Source organism: Nematolebias whitei, chromosome 18, assembly GCF_014905685.2.
Source record: "Nematolebias whitei isolate Nwh7 chromosome 18, NemWhi1, whole genome shotgun sequence".
NCBI lineage: Eukaryota > Metazoa > Chordata > Actinopteri > Cyprinodontiformes > Rivulidae > Nematolebias > Nematolebias whitei.
Window position 1 is genome coordinate 36,699,268 of NC_056515.1, and position 19,566 is coordinate 36,718,833.

Genomic DNA, 19,566 nt, shown 5'->3' on the forward strand with positions numbered 1-19,566 from the left:
ATGTCATGGGGGGAGTGGTTGCGCAGAGGTTAGAAAAGATGGGCCTGTGATCGAAAAGTTGCCGGTACAACTCCCCAGACTGACAACATCAAAATGTGGGTGGAAAAAGTGAAACACCTGCCTCCACTTTTATTTGCCCCACTCTGGGCCCTTGAGCAAGGCCCTTAACTCCCACCATCTGCTCCCCCAGGCACCCTAGATGGCAGCTCTCTGCTCCACACAGGGCTCAACTTGGACCCGAACAAACATTTTGCGATGTGTTGCTGCCAACACATTTTGGATGGTGTAGAGATAGGGCAGCTAACTTGGGACCAGAAAATCGCGGTTCAACTTCCCACGATACCCAAATTTCATGGTGTCCCTGAGCAAGACACTCAATCCCTAGTTGCTCGCCGGGCACCTACTTAGCTGCCCACTGCTCTACCTAGGGACAGCACGGTGGCACAGTTGGTAGAGCTGAGCTGCCACCCCTCAACGAGCAGGTCGCCCTGGTTCAAAACTCGGCCCAAAACCTTTCTAGATGGAGTTTGTTTGTTTCTCTCCACCTCTTGCACAGTGATAGCTGGACATGGGCACCAGTGACCCCTGTGACTCAAAAAGGAAGAAGCAGGTAAAGATATTGGATGGATGGATGCTCCACCAGAGTCTATCTCACCTGTGATGGGTTAAATGCGGTGAACTAATTTTGCCATTGTATGGGAACATATAATGACGACAACACAAAGCACTTATCTATATATAAAATTCAAAATGAGCTTTTTACCAAATCAAAAGGTATAAATTCTTAGTTTCAACATTTGATAAATGTTATATGTCCTATTAAGAGATTTGCAAATAAACACATTCAGTTTGTCTTTGCATTTTACATAACAACCCAACTTTTTCAGAACTGTACAAGTTGGCTTTGGTCATTCCTTTAGCTCTGATCTGATGTGATGTTAACAAATATGCTGGGAAAAGCCATATTCAGCAACATTGTCTAGATGCAACTGCATACTTGTCTCCACCAAGGGACCACCCACACAAATGACATCCACAGTCATGAAGATTAATGGAAGTACATACTTGTTTACATGCCAGCATCATAAAACGGCAACATCTTGAGTTGATTCTCAAATCTCTTTAAATGGTTTGCTCTGACATTTAATAAAAAAAGAGAAAAATCCAAAGGATGGATCACAAGAGACCTATAACAAGTTTTACATTTTTGTTGGTTTGAATTGTTTGGAAACACAACAATGAATACATTCTGCCTTGTTAGTTTAAATGTTTTATTCCGTGTCTAAACCATACACAAATAAGTAACTATGCTTTTGTTCTTCCTTCTGGGAGAGCAAAAACACACAAAGAAATGCTCACATTTATGTGAATCTATCACAAATTGCCAATTGAGATGCATTAACATGAACATGTAGACACCAGGTGATCTCCACTTCAGATAATATTAATATTAAAAGTAAAATATGTGCTAATATTTGCAAACATTGCTTTCCATTGAATCCTTGCTCATACTGAAAAAACACTTGGTTTTTAATGATGATTTTAACACAGTATTCTTGTAACTTTTAAACAAAGCAGGTCTGGGGAAAGTATAGCTGATTACGGTATTATTTTGTTAATAACATTAACTTTTGATTAGACACGTTGTTAAATTTTATTCAAGATTCACCGTTAAATATGGGCAGAAACTCATGTCGTCAGAAACTGAAATTTGAATTGCTCAGACTGAATCTGTATTCACGTAATCTTCGTGTAGCTAATTTATGCCACTCGTATTTCCGTTACAAATCATTGTTTAAGATGATGTGCGACGCATTAGACCTGACACCCAGCCTGGGCTGAATGAGAAAAACCCTGCAAGATGCAGAATAAATTATTTCCATGGTGAAACAGCGCCGCTCAGTGGTGAAGCTGCATATCATTTTAACCATGACGTAAATATGTCTATGATTTTAACGGGAATACGAGTGGCGCAAATAAGCAACATGAAAATCGGCAGAGATAGAGCACATACATTTCTAAGTGAATTAAAACTGTTCTTATTCATAAACGGAATTATACTAGTAGATTTTCCTTAATCTAGCATATTCAACGGCGATCTGTGCGACCCGGACGTATTCCTTTTAGCGCATGCGCAAATGAGCTACACTACGGCTCGGCTTAAATTACAGATTGGGGAGTGACATGCACGCCACTGCTCCAGCTCAAAATACGCTATAAAGTAAGTTATTTTTCTTCTTTGGTGTTTTATGGTGGACTGCATCCACTCTGTTGCATTACCGCCCCCTTGAGGCTGAACCCCATGCCTACATTTCCATAAAGGAAGTTTTACTGACGTGAAACTAAATCTGTCTATCTGCGTTCGATTACTCCGTGGCTTATACAAGGACCCGGATGTGCGACATAAAAAAAAAAAAAAGAAGAAGAATTTTGCAATTGAAATTGAATTATAGAACTGAAAATGAAAGTAGTCCAACTGAATTTTCAACACAACGAAATACAGTTTCTTAACATTATATTCAGTTTCAGTTTCGTGAAATTCATTTTCAAACCAAGGGGTTTAATGTCAAATAACGCGAATACAGATTCAGTCTGAGCAATTCGAATTCAGTTTCTGATGGCACAAGTTTCTGCCCATAAAATAGCTTCAGCGTGATAAAGAACAGCAAGGGTACTGAGGAAAAGACGGGGTGAGGTGTGAATTTTAACACTCCACATATTGGTGCTGCTAAGCGTTCTTTCACACATTGGTCAAATCAATCACTCCTTTCCTCCACTATAGTAACAGTGATTGAAGGCAGTTTGTGCATGGTGAAGGAAAATTAAAGATGCAGATTTATTTGGATTTGATGTCGCCTCTTTGATGAAAGAAACATTTTAGAGTCGGAGCCCAATTTTTCTTGACCTTTTCTCGGCCTCCCTTTCTGTCCTTGTTTTTTTTTTTTTTCATGCCATTGTTTGGCTCTTTACTTATTTCCAGGATATTATCCTTTACTGCCTCTTGCCTCACTCACTTGCTTGAGCTTCTTCCCACCCCTCCTGCACCCTTGGGCTGTGGTTGGAGAACAAGGTAGCGGTAGCCCGAAAGGCTAAGCGAATCCACAGAAAAACAGGATTAAATGAATTTATGCTCTCCCAGTCAGGACAGAAGAGGTGGAGGGGAGAATAAAGCTAACATGATTTCAGCCCTCCTCACCTCTCTGTGACTCCAGCACAAGTATTCTACCCTTGGGCTGACCTCCACTGCCAGACAGCCGTTCTTCCAAAATGGGGCCCCTTTCTCCTTCTCCTCTAACAACTTCTGCTTCCCCTTTTCCCCTCGCAACAACTCCAAGGCCTCTCCAGTTCAGAACATGAAATGGAAACCAGAGCAGAGAAAGGCTCGAGTAGACAGGTCGTCCTGCACACCCTTCATGTGTGTGTGTATCTGGACCTGCTAAATGTGAATTTCCAAAAAGCCCTTTTGTCATCCAACATTTTCCCCTCTCCAAAACATTTTATTAATCCATGGCTGGAGGAAAAAAAAGCCACGGTACACTAAAACAATTTTTCTGTGGTGTCAGAATGAAATAAATTACAGCCTTTTGAAACGACAAAAAACATGCTCATGCAATTTTTTATTTTTTTTTTTGCACTGGAGGGTGGACATGCGGTTTCTCTTGCTCCAGCTACGAGTCTCCGTGTCTCCACTGAACACAAACCATTTCCTGTCTCCACGTCAATCAGATGACGGAATCAACAAAGCTGTGTTTAAATCAGTTGTTGGATTTTTTTTTAATAGACAACAAAGTCCTCATTGAGTTGTTCTGATGCTTGTTTTTATTAAAATGATCTGACCTTCATTTGCGGTGTAAGAATTTAGCGAACGGCTTTGCATTATTTATGTGCCTTTGAATGGTCTGTATATTAAAAGAGCTGGCTGTTTGTCATTGAACACATCATTGAACACATCTCTTTGATATATAAAGTGGAAGAAGTCCCTGAACCTTCCCTTGCTGCTCTGTAAAGCATTACACAGATCTAAGGTTCCTTTATATCTCATTCACCTAGTTGAAACCATAACTAATGATTAAATACACACTCAGTCAAGTGCATCTGAATCATCTTATACTCTTGCATCTATTCTGAACTTCTGAGTGTCTCCTTGGCTCGCAACTTGAAGTCATGAAATGTAGCGGTTCTAATATTCTTCTACAAAATGCTCCTTTAAGAAGCTCATAAACCATCAGTTCTTGCTGATTCCTAGCACATAAAGCCCATCGATTTAACTAATTATTAGGCTTGCAACAGACATTAGCATGCAGCACTATTTAATTAAGGTTGACTGTTATACCAAACATAATACATTAAATTAGACATTGTAATGGTTGCAGTATAAGTGCTGCAGTTGCAGTATAAGTACTGTATTGTTAAAATGTATGTAAATGACTTTCAGAGCACAACAGCCTTTTAAGCTCTTGCTTTTGGGGCTAGAAAATCACATTAACAAAGAAGCTTTTTCTGCACAACCAGCCAACCCAACACCCATCGATCCCATTCAAGGTTCAAGGAGATTTTATTGTTGTTTGCATCACATGTGGTACATGAGGTGGAACGAAACTGTGCACTCGAGGTCCCAGTTACACCCAAAAATAGCAAGAAACAGTATACAAGGATCTAAGACACGTCTTAACTCCCCTCATCTTGATTTGACTAATTTGCTATTAAATTGAGATTGTGTTCTGAAAAGGGTAAAGAGAGAGGAAACTATTGGAAAAAAGTTGTTTTAGGAGACTTTTTGGCCATTTTCAGAGTTCTCCTTTGTACTTTATTTGTTCATGTGGAGATTTTTCCCATCTATTGGTGCTTTATGGGTATTTCAGCATTTTTTTGTTGATACAGTAGTCCCTCATTTATTGCGGGGATCTGTATCCTAAAGAACCGCGATAAGTGAAAAACCCTGAAGTAGGAATAGTAGTACAAGTAGTAAGTAGTAGTTTATTTTATTATATATTTATATATATATATATATATATATATATATATGTTTGTGTGTGTGTGTTTTAAACCCTTCCCGCACTCTTGCAATATTCTAAACAATGTTTCTAAACTCTAAATGCTCTAAAAGACCCAGAATGTCATGATTTCAGCTCCCCTGCCTCCTCTGCTCTTTGCCGCCTGCAAGCGCTCTTGGCCACGCCCACTTCTCCACTCTGCACAGTGAACAGCTGATCAGCTGCAGCAGGAAGTTTATCCTGCAGTGTGTGTTGCACAAATGTGCAGCAGGTGCTAAATAATTTAATATAATTTATTTTAAATCAAAAATCCATGCCGATCGTGCGGCTCATTCATCAGTCATCCAATCTTGTGTCATGTCCAATCTCATTTTGAAAAACCGCGATAGAGCGAGTCCGCAAAGTAGCGAGGGACTACTGTATATTTGTTTATCATCTGGACATTTTGATATATTTTTTTTAGCAATTGGATAAAATCATATCGTTTCTAAGATCCCATAGTAGTATAGTCAGGGCCTTAGTGGAAGTGAAGATTTGACTTATGATTCTCAGGGATTTTAGTCGGTTTGTTTCATACATAATGAGTTATTAATTAGAGCTGGGCTGTTGATATATTTTGTGAGACTGAACTAAACCATGACTTTGCAGTTTCGCAGCTAAAATAGTCTCTACAATCACTTTTTTTTCCACATACATGTGCTTTTTATCATTGGCTGATATTGTTTAATAAACAGCAGTTAGTGAACGGAATCAGTTTTGTTACATGCAGCCGTTCAGGAGGAGCGCCAGCGAGCCAAGGAAAAATATGAGAACGAGGTGGAGTCCACCAGCTGCGCCAACGAGGACATGCCCGTGGAGAAGATCCTGGAAGCTGAGGACGCGGTGGAGCCCAAAACTGAGACCTACATCGAGAGCAACCTCGGTGCGCCGTCCAACTCGGTGAGATTTCTTTAAAAACATATTCTGATCTGTGTTTAATTCTAACTTTGTGTGCCTCCCAGAAGTACTGGCACATCGTGAAATATTTGTATAGATTTACTTGGAGCAGGTGAAAGACTTTACCTCTGCAGCAGACAAACTGCTTTTTTATTCTACTGAAGTACTAGCATCATTACTGAGCTGATCTTTCTAACAAAACATCACTATTATGAGTTACCGTAATTTCCAGACTATTGAGCGCACCTGAATATAAGCTGAATAAATAAAAACTATTTTAAAAGTACATAAATAGCCGTAGGTGTCCACATTGTAACATGAGATATTTACACAGAAATACTGATTAAACTTTTAATTAAATATGTACCGGTAACATACACAAATACATATAGTATTTTTTTTTCTGACCAGTGCCTGTAACATGGCTGGTTAAAAACATAAATAAATACAGTAGCCTACCAGGAAAAGTCATTGATCGGTTCATCTTCCTCCTGTGCACTAAAACCACTAAAGTCGTCTTCTTCAGTGTCAGACTGAACAGCCTCAGAAAGAGTTCATCACACACGTCCTGTGTCTTTCATTGTCGCTCTCGACGTCACTTTCCTCTCGAGGCAAATTCACAATTTGATTTAAAATTCACACTTCTTCCGAGTGGCTGCAAATACTTTGTTGTGCACAACGAAGGGGGAATCTCCTGCAGGGAGAGGGAGAGGAGGAGGGAACAGTGGACCAATGAAGCTTGGTTTCACTGTGACCTGTTCGGTAATTTCATTGGTCAGTTTTTATAACCTTTATTTATGCTGCTCAGTGTTTCCCCTAGATAACTTGCCATGGCAGGGTGCTCATGTCCGTGATTTTTCCAGATGGAGACAAGTCCTGAGCTGCGCAGCTCGCTGTTTATACCGACCGTTTTACAGTTTTGGTGGGGAGGGGGAGAAGGCCTCCACATACCACTCCGCGGACGTCCACGTTTACTCGAGGCGAGCTCAACATGGACTCGAAGTGGACGTCCGCAAGCCAAGTCCGCGTAAAGATCGATTTTACTCTGTCGCACAATAAACTGCCTGGTGACGGACTGTTTGTATGAGACACCGATGTATTAAATTCCCCTTCTTCATCCCTCAGAGACACATCTGAGCAGTGCGCTCTTTGTACCGACAGTTTTTGGGGTGGGAGGGAGGCTGCCTTTAGCTTTTTAGCTAGCGCACCTGTATTGCGAGCCGCTAGCTTAGCGTTACGTCACTGCCGACAGGTGGTTGGGGAATTGGGAGTGTGCGCTGTTCGGTAGATTGGGCGCTTGCTTCTGTTGACGGGGCTGGACGCCTCGAACACTGCAGGTAGTCTGATTGAGTCACGAGGACACCCCCCAAGAGAGACTTGTATAGGGCGTCTGGGTGTGACGAGGCTAAATGTTTTGGCGGCATGAAGCCCGTTAGCCCGTCAAAAAAAAAAACATAAATTAGCCGCAGCATTGTATAAGCTGCTGTGTTCAAAGCGTGTGGAAAAAGTAGCGGCTTATCGTCTGGAAATTATGGTACTTTAACTATCTCTAACTTTCTGCTGCAAACCATCTGCTGACTGTTATTGATAGTTGCATTCAAAGAGTTGTATAAAAGACCCATTTTAGAATTCAAACCTTGTAGGTTTTTCTATTTTTCATAGGTTTGTCATGACGTTACAGCTTTGAGTATGAGTCAGATAAAAATTACAAACATATCTGAGAGTAGTTCTAATCCCCTTTTACTTTTGTATTGTGTGCAAAAAGTACAAACTTAGATGGTGATTTAGCTTTGTCTGCATATCTGCTTGTTTTTTTTTCTGGCGTCCCGTCAGTCAAACAGGCTGTCTGCAGGTTGTTGCTGATGATGAGTTATGAGTTAAAGCCTGTCCTCGCTTTGTTTTACTTTTTGGTCTTTGGAGAGTGTCTGCCTTTACTCTGAAATGTTGGTTCAGCCGTTCACCTCGTTTTAACTCGGCTGTGAATTTTCATCTTTACTCCACGCATCAGCTGGGGTGTCTTTGATACAGAGGAGACTAAAGAGTGATGAATAATGCAACAGGCAGACTGTTCCTGAAAGCATCCCACAAAGCCACAGCTTTTTCTGGAATTCTGTTGCAACACGGGAAGCAGAGGAGCAGCGCAACAGCCTACCAAAGGGCAGAACTGGGGAGGACGAGGAGGAGGGGTGGGAGCTTCTGGGATTCGTCTGCTTCAGTACAGAGGGAAATGTCTTGTGAATTAAAGGTAGAAAAGTAGGGGCAGTTACGGGAATAAATCAGAGCTATTTTGGGTGGAAGCTAAAAATGTAGGAGCGGAGTGTTGACAAACGGTAAAAGAGTTGAGTGTAGATTCATGGGCAGCTAAGAAACATTAATATGTGGCGTGTGTTTGGGCTTGTGGAGGGGGGTTTCTAGATGTTTGCTGTTTACCCAACACTAAACTTTAGAATGGAAGAAGACAACTTTAGCACACTGGTCTTGATTGGAAGTTGTATTTATTTCTATCACCTTTTGAGCGGAAACCTACTGAGATAATTTAATTAATGCATGAAGCAATCTAAGGATGTTCCAATATAAAATAGCTTTCCGAGTGAATATTTACACTTTATGTCGATGATTCTGACAGATATTGTAGTGTAAAATTTTACATTTATTAGTTTAGATCTGAGGATCTGTCGGGGGTGGGGGTGGGGGTTATTATCAGAAGAAATCAAAAAGATCAGTTTGCTGAAAGAAGCAGAAATGAGCACAAAAAAGTGGAAATTATCTGATAAAAGCTGAAAAGTATCTATAAACTTAAAGTAAACTTCTTCTATTTACTTTTCATTTTATATGATTGTCTAGTGTTGTCTGTACATCGTCTGTGGTCTTTGTTTAAAACAGGTCTCTCTTGTAAATGAGTCCTCGAGGCTGAATGAGACTAACCTGTATAAATAAAGGCTGAACGAATGAATGAAAAAAAGGCAGAAAGAAGCTAAAATTACAAGAAGGAAGTGGAGAGTTTTTGCTGAATTAGGCTAAAAAAAATTGAAATGGGTGTAAAAATTTGGAATTAGTTGAAAAAAGCTAAAATTAGCATACAACAGCTAAATTGTAACTGAAATAACTGAAACTAGAAAAATAAGCTGAAAGGAGCATAACAAGCTGAAATTAGCAGAAATACGTTAACTACTATGAAACTAGCTTAAATGACCATGATAAACTGTAATTTATCACAAAACAGCTTAAAATAGCTTAAAATTCTAAAAATGTACCTGAAAAGGTACAAAAAACTTAAATCACAAGAAGGAAGCATAAAGAGCATGTTTGCCCAATTAGGCTGTAAAAAGTAAAAATGAGCACAAAAGAGTGGAAATTATCTGAAAAAAAGCTGAAATTAGCACAAAAAACAGTTAAAAAGTAGCTAAAAAAACAGAAAGAAGCTTAAATTACCAGAAGGAAGTGAAGAGATGGAGATTTTTTTCTAAAATTAGCATAAAACAGCTAAATAGTAGCTGAATTAACTGAAACTAAAAGAAATAAGCTGAAAACACAGCTGAAATTAGCTGAATTATTATTAATATTTTTAATTTGCACAAAAAAGCTGAAAGAAGCAGAACCGGACCAAAATGTGAAAGGAGAAGTAAAATAGTTTACTTAAATAATTGGGGTGGTTGGTGAGGTGGCCGAAGATTAATCTATGGTGGCTAAGGCCACCAATGGCCACCCCCTGGGTCTGCCATCACACCTGGTTGTGGATAAAATCGTTCCCTCCACTCCCGATGATCTGTCACTGTGCTACCTTGGACTCTAACTTTAACTCCTTCCCTCATAAATATCTTGCATCAAACACATTTTGACTTGCATTCCCTGCTCAATTCCAGTCCAGAAAAACACTTATATGGAAAACTACGAGCATTCACTGTTTAAATCCCTCATCGACAGGGGACATTGACATACCCCTCATGGTGAGGCCCATTTCAGACAAGTAGAAATTGTTTTTGGCTTTAATTCGCTAATACCAGAAGAGTAATACCCTCTGATGAAGGGTGCCAAATTTGAGGAGAAAGACTTAGATCCATAAGGGACCTGTCAGAACAGGTTCATACTACAGAGAACAACTTGATTCCGGTTGCTCTAAATTGGGGGAGCTGACCCTTTCATGAAGTAGAGCCTGCGATTTTGGCACAGTATCAGCATTCAATCTACCCTTACAACAAGGACTGTCCTTCTCTCTGAATACTGTCCCCACGCAAGCCCCCTCCACACCCCTGCTGGTGTCCATTGAGAGGCGCTGCCCCATGCTATAATTAATCACTGGGCCCAGGGTCATGAGTGTACACCATGAATGGGCCACTGCTACTGTCTAATGGCTGAGGTCGGGCCAAACTGAATAAAAGTGTGTTTATCTCATGGTGACCTAGAACAGGAGTTAAACAGGCGTTAGTAATATGTCTTCAGCCACAGAGGAGAGCTCCTTTCCTCAGGACGAGAGAGAAAGGGAGTGGATCATCCGCCATAAATCTTTTATTTTTTTGTGGTTATTTGAATGTTGTTAAAAACTTTCAGATCCGTTCATTAACTTGAGGCCAAAAGCATTGCTGCTGTTTTGATAGATATTAGTTGGTGAGTCACTCATATTGGAAGATAGTTTATTTCTACAGTCCAAAAAAAAAAAAGTGGGACACTTGAGTAATTTATTTTCCAACTGATTTGTATGGCTACCCAATTTTCTCTCTCTTGTCACGCTAGCATAGTCTGGTTCAAGCAGAATAATGAAAAATTGAGTGGCGAATCTTTCTCCTCCCCTTCACAACTGATGAAAATTTCATAAGACAGTATGCAAGCTTGCCATTTCTCTAAGTAGCTGGAATGATGGTGATGAAGCACACTTGTGCTGTAAAATCTTTGATTTGCTTTGAATGAAGATGGCTACTTTTGAAGCAGACATTGTATACGAAATTTAAAAAAAAAACTTGAATTTGACATTCTTGCTCTCGGTCCTCTTCACGTATCTTAACTTTCCAGGTAAAGCAAATGCATTTTCATGCATTCGGGGTAACGCTAGGAGACTGCAGCTCACAGCAGACTCCTCCGTTGTAGCCCGATAACGTCCCAGTCTGTGACCTGAGCAGTAAGCACAGTAATGTGATGCTCGCGATTGTCTCAGGAAGGAAAGTGTAAGCTCCTCTCCCGTGTCATCTCCGGCGACAGAAGCAAAATAAACGAGGTCAGTGTAAACACAGCTAAAATAGCCATTCAACATTCATGAGACTCGACATGTTTAACGAGGATCCAGGGATTCTTTTTCTTATGAGGACAGTGGTGGTGGTGGGGGCGTCTTGACAGTGGTACACATTGGAGCCCCCTTTTGTTTTTCTGTTTGTGCCTGGCTTGCCCTTTGGAATGAATGATCTCAATCTACTTGCATCTCCGACAGGAAACGCCGCTCAAGAAAACTGTCGCGCTGAGCTGCGCCGTCCACTGTTTCCCACGGAGATCAGATGTTGAAATATTCATAAGATGTCTGTTGTCTCTTTTTGTCCCCGGGGGGTGGGGGGACAACTTTCAGTTTCCAAAGCAGTGACAGCGTTGTGTCTGGTTTAAATTTTATATTTCAGAAAGACATCTGTAATACGTTGCCGTCATTGTGACTTTCACACTATAGGGAAGGAATGAGGAGAGGATTGGCCAGCGTATTATGAACAAAGAGTGTAGAGCTGTTTCCTCCTTCATCTTGAACTAATCTTCTCCAGAGATTTGCACTTGATGCCAGGATCTTCCAAGCTTTTAGCATCGATCTGTGGGATTTGATTTAGGAAGTCGTGGAGAAGTTACTTACTTTTTTGTGTGTCAAAGTGCGAGTTCATACAAAGAAACATCATTTAAGTATGTTTACTTGACTTGTTTTTATGCAGATACGTGTGTGCACAGAGCTTGTTTACATATATGCATATCAAGGATACGTATCAAGGGATCGCAGTAAATGACTTGTCAAAGACTGACAGCATTGTCTGGGATTTTTTACCCCTCCTCCCCTGTCCAGATGGAGTTGCATTTTAGTCAGGTAGTCATACTGTATGCACAGATCACATTAGTATTCTGCAGCTATTCCCTTTGGATCAAAGAACGATACTTCTGAATTTAATGCGAAAGGACAGTTCAGGAGAAGCAGCACTTGTTTGAGTTGGTGCAAACCAAACCCATCTTCTCCAAAAAAAGAAAGTTTTTTCACGGCATTGAGTATTTTCTGAACGCCATAATGCCAGATTGTTGATGTTCTCCCAGTATAAAGTGCATTTGTATTCTGATTAAAGACAAAGGTGTTCATACATATTGCTTGTTATCATGGCTGGCAGTCAGGGGTTCTTACATTGTTTCTTTTTTATGGGACAGTAGGTGTTGAGACTTTGGTGAATTGGACTCTGGTTTTTTACACTTTTAAAACGTGGTATCCATGTTTTGAAGTGTGAAAAGAGGTTCTAATGCTTAAAAGTACTTGTTGCAAAGTTTTCCTGAACTATATCAAATGGTGGAGATAAGTTTTTTCTAGTAGTTTTCCAATGCGCTTCTTAAATGCGAGTCTGCACTCAGAGTAAAGAAATGCTGCTGAATCTGATGAAACTCGGGTCACATGACTGACGTACGTTTGGCTGATATGGCTCTCCAGTTTAATGTTTGACCTATTTTCAATCATTTTGACTTTTTTGTGGGTAAACTAATGCACATCTGATTGCCATCTGGTCACATTTTCCTTTTCTTATTTTTTATGTACGTACGATGTGAGACAATACAGTTTGGGGATTTTTCTTTTGATGCCTTTATGACTTTGTCAAGCATACTTTTAATAATATGATGATCTGACTTTCTTAGACAAACAAAAGTCTTAAAAAGATATGAGCATTAAAAATGTAAGAAAATACAGGTTTAAGTTTCTTGGTTCCAGTGGATTTGCAGTTATGTTGAGCACCAAGAAACTAGCTCTTCTTCACTTCCAGAGGAATAAAATGAAAATCTATCCACCTTATTCCTAGCCCCCATGGTGCCTTGCATGAATTATGGGCATGACTTCTGGCACAGACTGGAACCAACGTTTGTTTATGTGCTAACAGTACAAGTTAATGTGGTTTCTCCGAGCTTTGTGGATTTAATTGAAGCATTTAGGAACACCACCTGTCAGAGCTCAAACAGGACAATAAAATCATACCGCTACCTGTTGAGGACGACCTGAAGAAGTGGCTGCAGATTACTACTTGCATTTTTAGCTACTTCATTGACTCGGTTCTTCCATCGGTGAGGCAATGTACCACCTGAAAAGCTGAGGTATATTAGTATCTACAGTAATAAGGTCGGTCACGTTTTGTTAAAAGAGGTGGGACACAATCTTATTGATCTTAAAGCAGACACAGAGTCCAGCCAAAGCCTTAAAGTCCTCCATCAACGAACTTGGGTTAATTGCAGAGAAAATCATAATACTGAAGACAAACAAATATTATAATGCTGTTCGCTCCATACCCTTGGAATCATATCTGATGTTCTCGTCACTGTTTTCAATCCTTCTGAGAATCCGGAGTCTCTTCTCTGGTGGTTTATTATAATCCAGACACAAATTAGGATGCAGGTTTTCCTCTGTTGGCCATTTGTCAACAAAGTGAAATGAGCACACATACATGGTCTTGAGTTTAGATTTTTCAACCACATTCTTCTTAATTCCTCATCTGTAGGTAGGTGATGTAAACTATACCTCTTTTCACAGGAACACTCTTTTTTGTTTGTTTGTTTTGGGTCAGTGTTCCAAACACTGTTGTTGTATCCACTGATTTAGTTTGGTCTTGTTGTTCCTGCAGCCACGAACACAACAGGTACCTGAACTCAGCACGGCCATTTTAGTAAACCTTATGGTTGTTAAATAAATGCGAACAAAACAAAAACAGCATTTTATCTGCTAAACCGATGCAAATTACTTTCAAATAAGCCGCAGTCCGTGCTCCGCTACCATGGCTAACCAATGCTTACTGCTACTTCCTGTATGACAGGAAGTTGTACACACAATCATTTATAGAGTAGAACCCCCAGGAATAAGGTGGATTGGCAAGGCTGTTAAAAGAAACAAGAGACTTTTTTTTCTAGTAAAAAATGTTTAGGCAACATATTTTGTTGCATAAAACAATGTGAAAATAAAAGAGAAATAGTTTCACCATAAATTTATTTATTTTAAATGTCACAGAATATTTAATTTAAGCCTAACTGAGAGTAAATATAAGTCCTGCACATTTTACAATGCCCCCTGGTGTGGCAGTGGAGTTCCCTTCAAGCTTCTCGGCACTTGTACAGCAGTAAAGTGTCTGCAGGGCCTTTCGAGGACCTCTTGAGCGCCACTTGCTGTCCAAGAGTGTTTTGGCTAAAAGGTCACCAAAGAAAGAGTTCACTCAGCAAAACATGCTTTTCCCCATCAGCTCTCTGCAGGTATTTCCCCTACAAGCAGGGACAGACTCACGGTTTGTTTTGTCTTCCTCCTTGCTTTCCGTTTTACAGGATATCAATCCCATTATAGCACAAATCTCAGTGAGTTTGTCTAGAGTGCAGTGATTGGTAACTTGTCCAGACATCTGGCTTCAGCCCAAAAACACACGCACACTGACCAAAACTAAAAATCTCACACCTTCTCATTTTACTTGTTTCTATGTCGGTTTCACTGCAGCCCAACGACCCGGTGACAAATATCTGTCAGGCAGCTGACAAACAGCTCTTCACCCTGGTGGAGTGGGCCAAGAGGATCCCCCACTTCTCCGAGCTGCCGCTGGACGACCAGGTCATCCTGTTACGAGCAGGTCTGTAACACCACTTCTACATACTCTGGGGTTCACAAAAGAAAGCAAATCTAAATGTTGTATCTGGAATCTTTTTATTTTATTATTATTTTATTTGAAACTTGAGTTTATATCATATTATTGTTTCAGTGTCTGGATTAAAGGTCTTGGAATGGTAAATACAATACACTGTTGTTTCAGTTCTAAAGTATTAAAACTTAGATTTTGCACAAGATAAGTTAACACAAACTGAACAGCGCTGTGGTAGTTTAATGTTAAATGAATACCTTTTGTAGACACAGTTGCAAACAAAATAATAAAAAAAGAGAACAACATGAAACATGTTTTAGCACTTAAAGGATTGCCAGCTTCCAAAAGTGGGAATAAAAAAACATGGAAAGAAGCAGCAACTCTTACTTTCTCTTATAAAAGAAACCCTCAAATTTGTTTGCAGTTCCATCAATGCAAATTGACTTTATCATTAAACAGACAAATATACTGTATATATCTAAATGATTTAGTCATTTTTAACAAAATTTTTACTTGATTATCCAAGATGTTTTATGGAGCTAGGTGAGAACCAAGTAAGACTTTTTTCCCTTTGGTTCATAAAACACAACAGTGCAGCATTTAGAGACTGAAATACTGTATGCATACAACCCTCGCAGCAGAAAGTAATGAACATATTTGACATTTTAGTAAAAATATGCCAATAAATAAAAGCAAAACTCAAAGACAGACAGAACTTGGTAAAGTTAACAATTCAACTTCTTGAGGAAACTGATCGCTTATTCAATGCAAACAACCCTCTGAGATGTTTCAACTCCAAGAAACATTTTCAATTCTTCCACAAGATTTATATTTTTATTTTTCATGCTGCAGGTTGTTCCATGTCATAACATTTCTTTGTAATAAAATTAATTAATTAATTAATTAATTAAAGTCCTGATGTTAGACTGTGCAGTGAACCTTATTGGCACTTTCCCTCACACATTCCAAGATTACAGTGGTTCCCAAACCTGGTCCTTGAGGAACGCCATCCTGCATGTTTTAGTTGTTTCTCTGCTTCAACACACCTGACTCAGTGGTTTAATTACGTCCTTAAGTTAGGCAGAAGCCTGTTAATCACCCTTTCATTCAAATCAGGTGTGTTGGAGCAGAGGAATGACTAAAACAAGCAGGGTGGTGTTCCTCAGGGACCAGTGTTAGGAACCACTTGTTTATAGCAACAATGGAGGCATTATTTCTTATTGGTAGTGGGTCAGACTGTTTGATTCATGAGCTGTGAGTAAAGGAAAATGATTTAATAGCATTATTAGTATATTAGGCAGGTATGAAGTATCTAAAAAATATGAAACAAAGGGCGCTCTTTATGAACTAAGCAGCAAATAATTTAAACTGCAGTTAAAATGACATTTATACATTTTAAAGAATGGTTGAAAACTCCATTCTAAACACAGAAAGCTACAAATGGTAGTTCGGCATTGCTTCCTTTAGGTAGTCAAATAGACTATAGTGTCCATAAGTGTGAATAAATGTGCCAGTCATGAAACCAAGTTAAGAAATGGGTCTACAATTCCTGTTTGCATCTTCTGCGTGAGGAAAACATCAGGAAGCAACAGCTTCGTGGAGCAGACACTGAATCATCCATCACCTAACATAACATGCAGAAAGGTCTTTTAGGTTCTCCTCAACACATTGTCCCCGATCCCTGCCTGTCAGTTCAGATCACACCATCATATTCTCTGCCCATCTCCAAGAAAAACAAATAAGGCACCGATCGGTAACAGTTGGGGGTCAAAAAAAAATCCTCCTGTGTTGTCCTTTGCACATACATTGATGGAGACGCTTCAGAATGTAGAGAGAGACGTTATTCTGCAGAGCTCGGCTCAGGTTTTCTATAAATAACCGCTTTAGTTCTGCATCACAGATAAAAGCATAGCAGCTCCTCTCATGGCCAACTCAACTGTAGGGAGAAGAGGCGAGTGTTGCCAGGCAGAACAGTTAAAGGAGCCCTGTCACTCACGCAGCGGCGTCTTGTGTCTTCAGCTCTCCTTGTGTCAGGCCCCCTGCTTTGGCACATCAAGCTTGTTGTCGTTATTGTGATGGCAGGCGCACTTCATCCCTTTTACACGCTTGTCTCCTTAGAAAGCGTGATTCAAACGTCTCGGAGATAACCTGATGCTTGTGCTTGAAAAAGCTGCAGGGGGTTACGGTGCAGCGTAATTGATTCAGTGGAATTCCGCCTTTGTTGGCGTTTTAATTTTGCATGAACGCTGGGTGAACTTTTGTATGAGCTTTTGCCTTACTTCATTTTGATCCCCCCCCCCCCCCATACTTTTACCTTAATCCCTCTCCTACTCCGCTTCTTTGTCTCAGGTTGGAATGAACTCCTCATTGCATCATTTTCACATCGTTCGATTGCTGTAAAGGACGGGATTCTGTTGGCGACGGGGCTGCACGTCCACCGCAACAGCGCCCACAGCGCAGGAGTGGGAGCCATCTTTGACAGGTCATTATCGCAGCGTTACTAAAACTTCTTGCACACTGTTTAAATGAACTTAAAATCTACTGTTAATACTGATTTCTACTGTTAATACTGATTAACAGTCTTTTAATAATGATTGTCTTTTTTTTAAAAGCCAATAAGTTTATTTGACTAACTTTTTGACACATGTATTTATCATTCTTTTAGTGGAAATGTTGCACTGACTGAATCACAGGAAGGCCTCACGTAGGGCAAAGCAGCGCGGGGATTATTGATTGACTCCACTATATTAAATATGTACACCTGGGTGCATCAGGGGTCTCACAGAAAACCTGAGCTGCTCAGGAAAATGTCAAAGAAATCTATGCAAAGTCGAGTCACAGTGAAGTCAGGAGTGTGCAGGCACCACCCTGGTGGCTGTTATTGACATTCCAGGCCAGCGGATTGACAGACCGACTGACGCACCACCTGGGACTGCGCGTGTGCGTTCAGCAGCATCACAACTTGAGCAGAACTAATGTGAACTATTCGAAAAGTTACAAGTGTACAAGCCAAAATATACAGTGCGGACTCTGCCGAGTTCTGTTTCAGGCACGTCTTAAATTATTCATAAAAATATATATTTTGTTCTGATGCAAGAAGTGCGCTCTTATGCATCTTCTTCTGTTGTTTACCTGCGTTTAAGTACGTTAAGCACATCAAGGTGTAGATGGAAATCAAAACAATGAGGTCAAAAGAAATGATTATGGATTCAAAATAAGATGAGACAAACATTTCTGCGGCATTTTAAGTGCCTCAAAGCACATTATTCTTAAATGATCTGAAACAATGAGTTAGAGCAACACAATCCAGTGTTCCTTTGTGGAAACGTGATTACATTATGGGGGGACGATCATTGTGGCAGCAAGCCACTTATTTGGCCATTATGATAGAAATGCCAAATGGAAGCCATTTTTCTTCAAGCCCCATGTGACATTCTGCTGGGAGTTTATCCAGAAGTCTCCTGAATGATTTACCGACCATAAGAGGCAAAATCCTCTGATGTGATTGAACTGTTGACTCAAAATTCCCCGTGATGAATGACGACCAGGTGCTGAACATCACCGCATTACAAACTGAAGGTGCCAGATTAATGGTGCAAGTGGAGCAACTGGAGCTAGATTTTATTTTTGGCTCAAACTTATTGCTGTACATTTCTTAATAAACGAGTCAAACGAAATAAAGTAGACACTAATCAGGCGAAAACAAAAGATATTGACATGTTCATAATGCTGCTTAAAGAGTAGGAATCCGCTTGAAGCAGCGGACAGCTTTGTGTCATGCAGGATTGTGAGTCGCTAGTAATTCAAGGATGATGCGGGTTTTTGTCACAACGAAGCTTCCTCACAAAATCTGTGAGAAATTTTAAGTTTCATAAAAACATAAAAATGAACTCTAAACTACCCATAAATGTCTAAGCTAGTCTGACAAAATTTGGCCTTAAAGTCAAAGTTTTATATATGCTTACATTTAGTCAGAAACATTGTGTTAGCATTCACCCAAGATGGGCAAGAACAGAGCTGATGTGGGGACTAAACAGGGTTTTTACATCCTACAGAGCAAAACAACCACTTTATTGAAAACAACAGCTATGACAAAGCTGGGAAGGGTTAGCTGCAGCAGGAGCCAACAGGTTTGACATGTGCCCATTAGAGTTGAGAGAAAAATGGATGCTGAAAAACTAAAATGATATCTGGAATATAGATATTTAGCAGTATGATTTCTATGTGAATCTAATATGATAGTAGTCCACATTTGAAAACAAAATGAAAACATACCATTAAAGAAAAAGTCCAAAGTGACCAGGCCAGAGTCTGGACTATCACCCAGTAGATCACCTCTGGCTGTTGTGGAGTAATACTCAGATCCTAACTGTGGTATCTCACTGGGCTGCAACTTTTGGAGACTAGTTGCAGACTCAAAGTTGACTCAATATTGAAAGAACATGTGCACATTTTCACTTGTTTCACTGAATTGGGAGAATTGCAAACACATAGTAAGCTGCTATGTGATTGTTTTGCCCAGTCATTTTTTTTTAACATAACTTATGTCTAGGTGCACGATGTTCAAAACTGCAAAGGTTGTGCACACTATTTCATTAGTCACTTCTGCCCACATCATACATTCTTAGGTTCTATTTTTATACACATTGGCAGCTGCCTTAAATATTTAATCTACTGGAGTACATGTTAGAAATGAACATTGACATATTTGGACCAGTTTTTGAATAATTATTTTTAATCATCAACAAGATTTTTAGACCTGGATATTTTGGAGAGCTCCAATAATGGTGTCAAAATCCTGCTCTAGTGCTCTTGAG

The 19,566-nt window shown here is 39.9% G+C and overlaps 1 protein-coding gene across 1 annotated transcript in view; it reads left to right on the top strand.

Annotated features, from left to right (window-relative positions):
* rxraa (retinoid X receptor, alpha a) overlaps positions 1-19,566 on the top strand; it is a 99,639-nt gene that overhangs the window by 73,083 nt on the left and 6,990 nt on the right. The window contains exons 5-7 of the mRNA XM_037692207.1: positions 5,764-5,933; positions 14,611-14,740; positions 17,099-17,231. Coding sequence (XP_037548135.1) covers positions 5,764-5,933; positions 14,611-14,740; positions 17,099-17,231 — 433 coding nt within the window. The remainder of the gene's footprint in view (positions 1-5,763; positions 5,934-14,610; positions 14,741-17,098; positions 17,232-19,566) is intronic.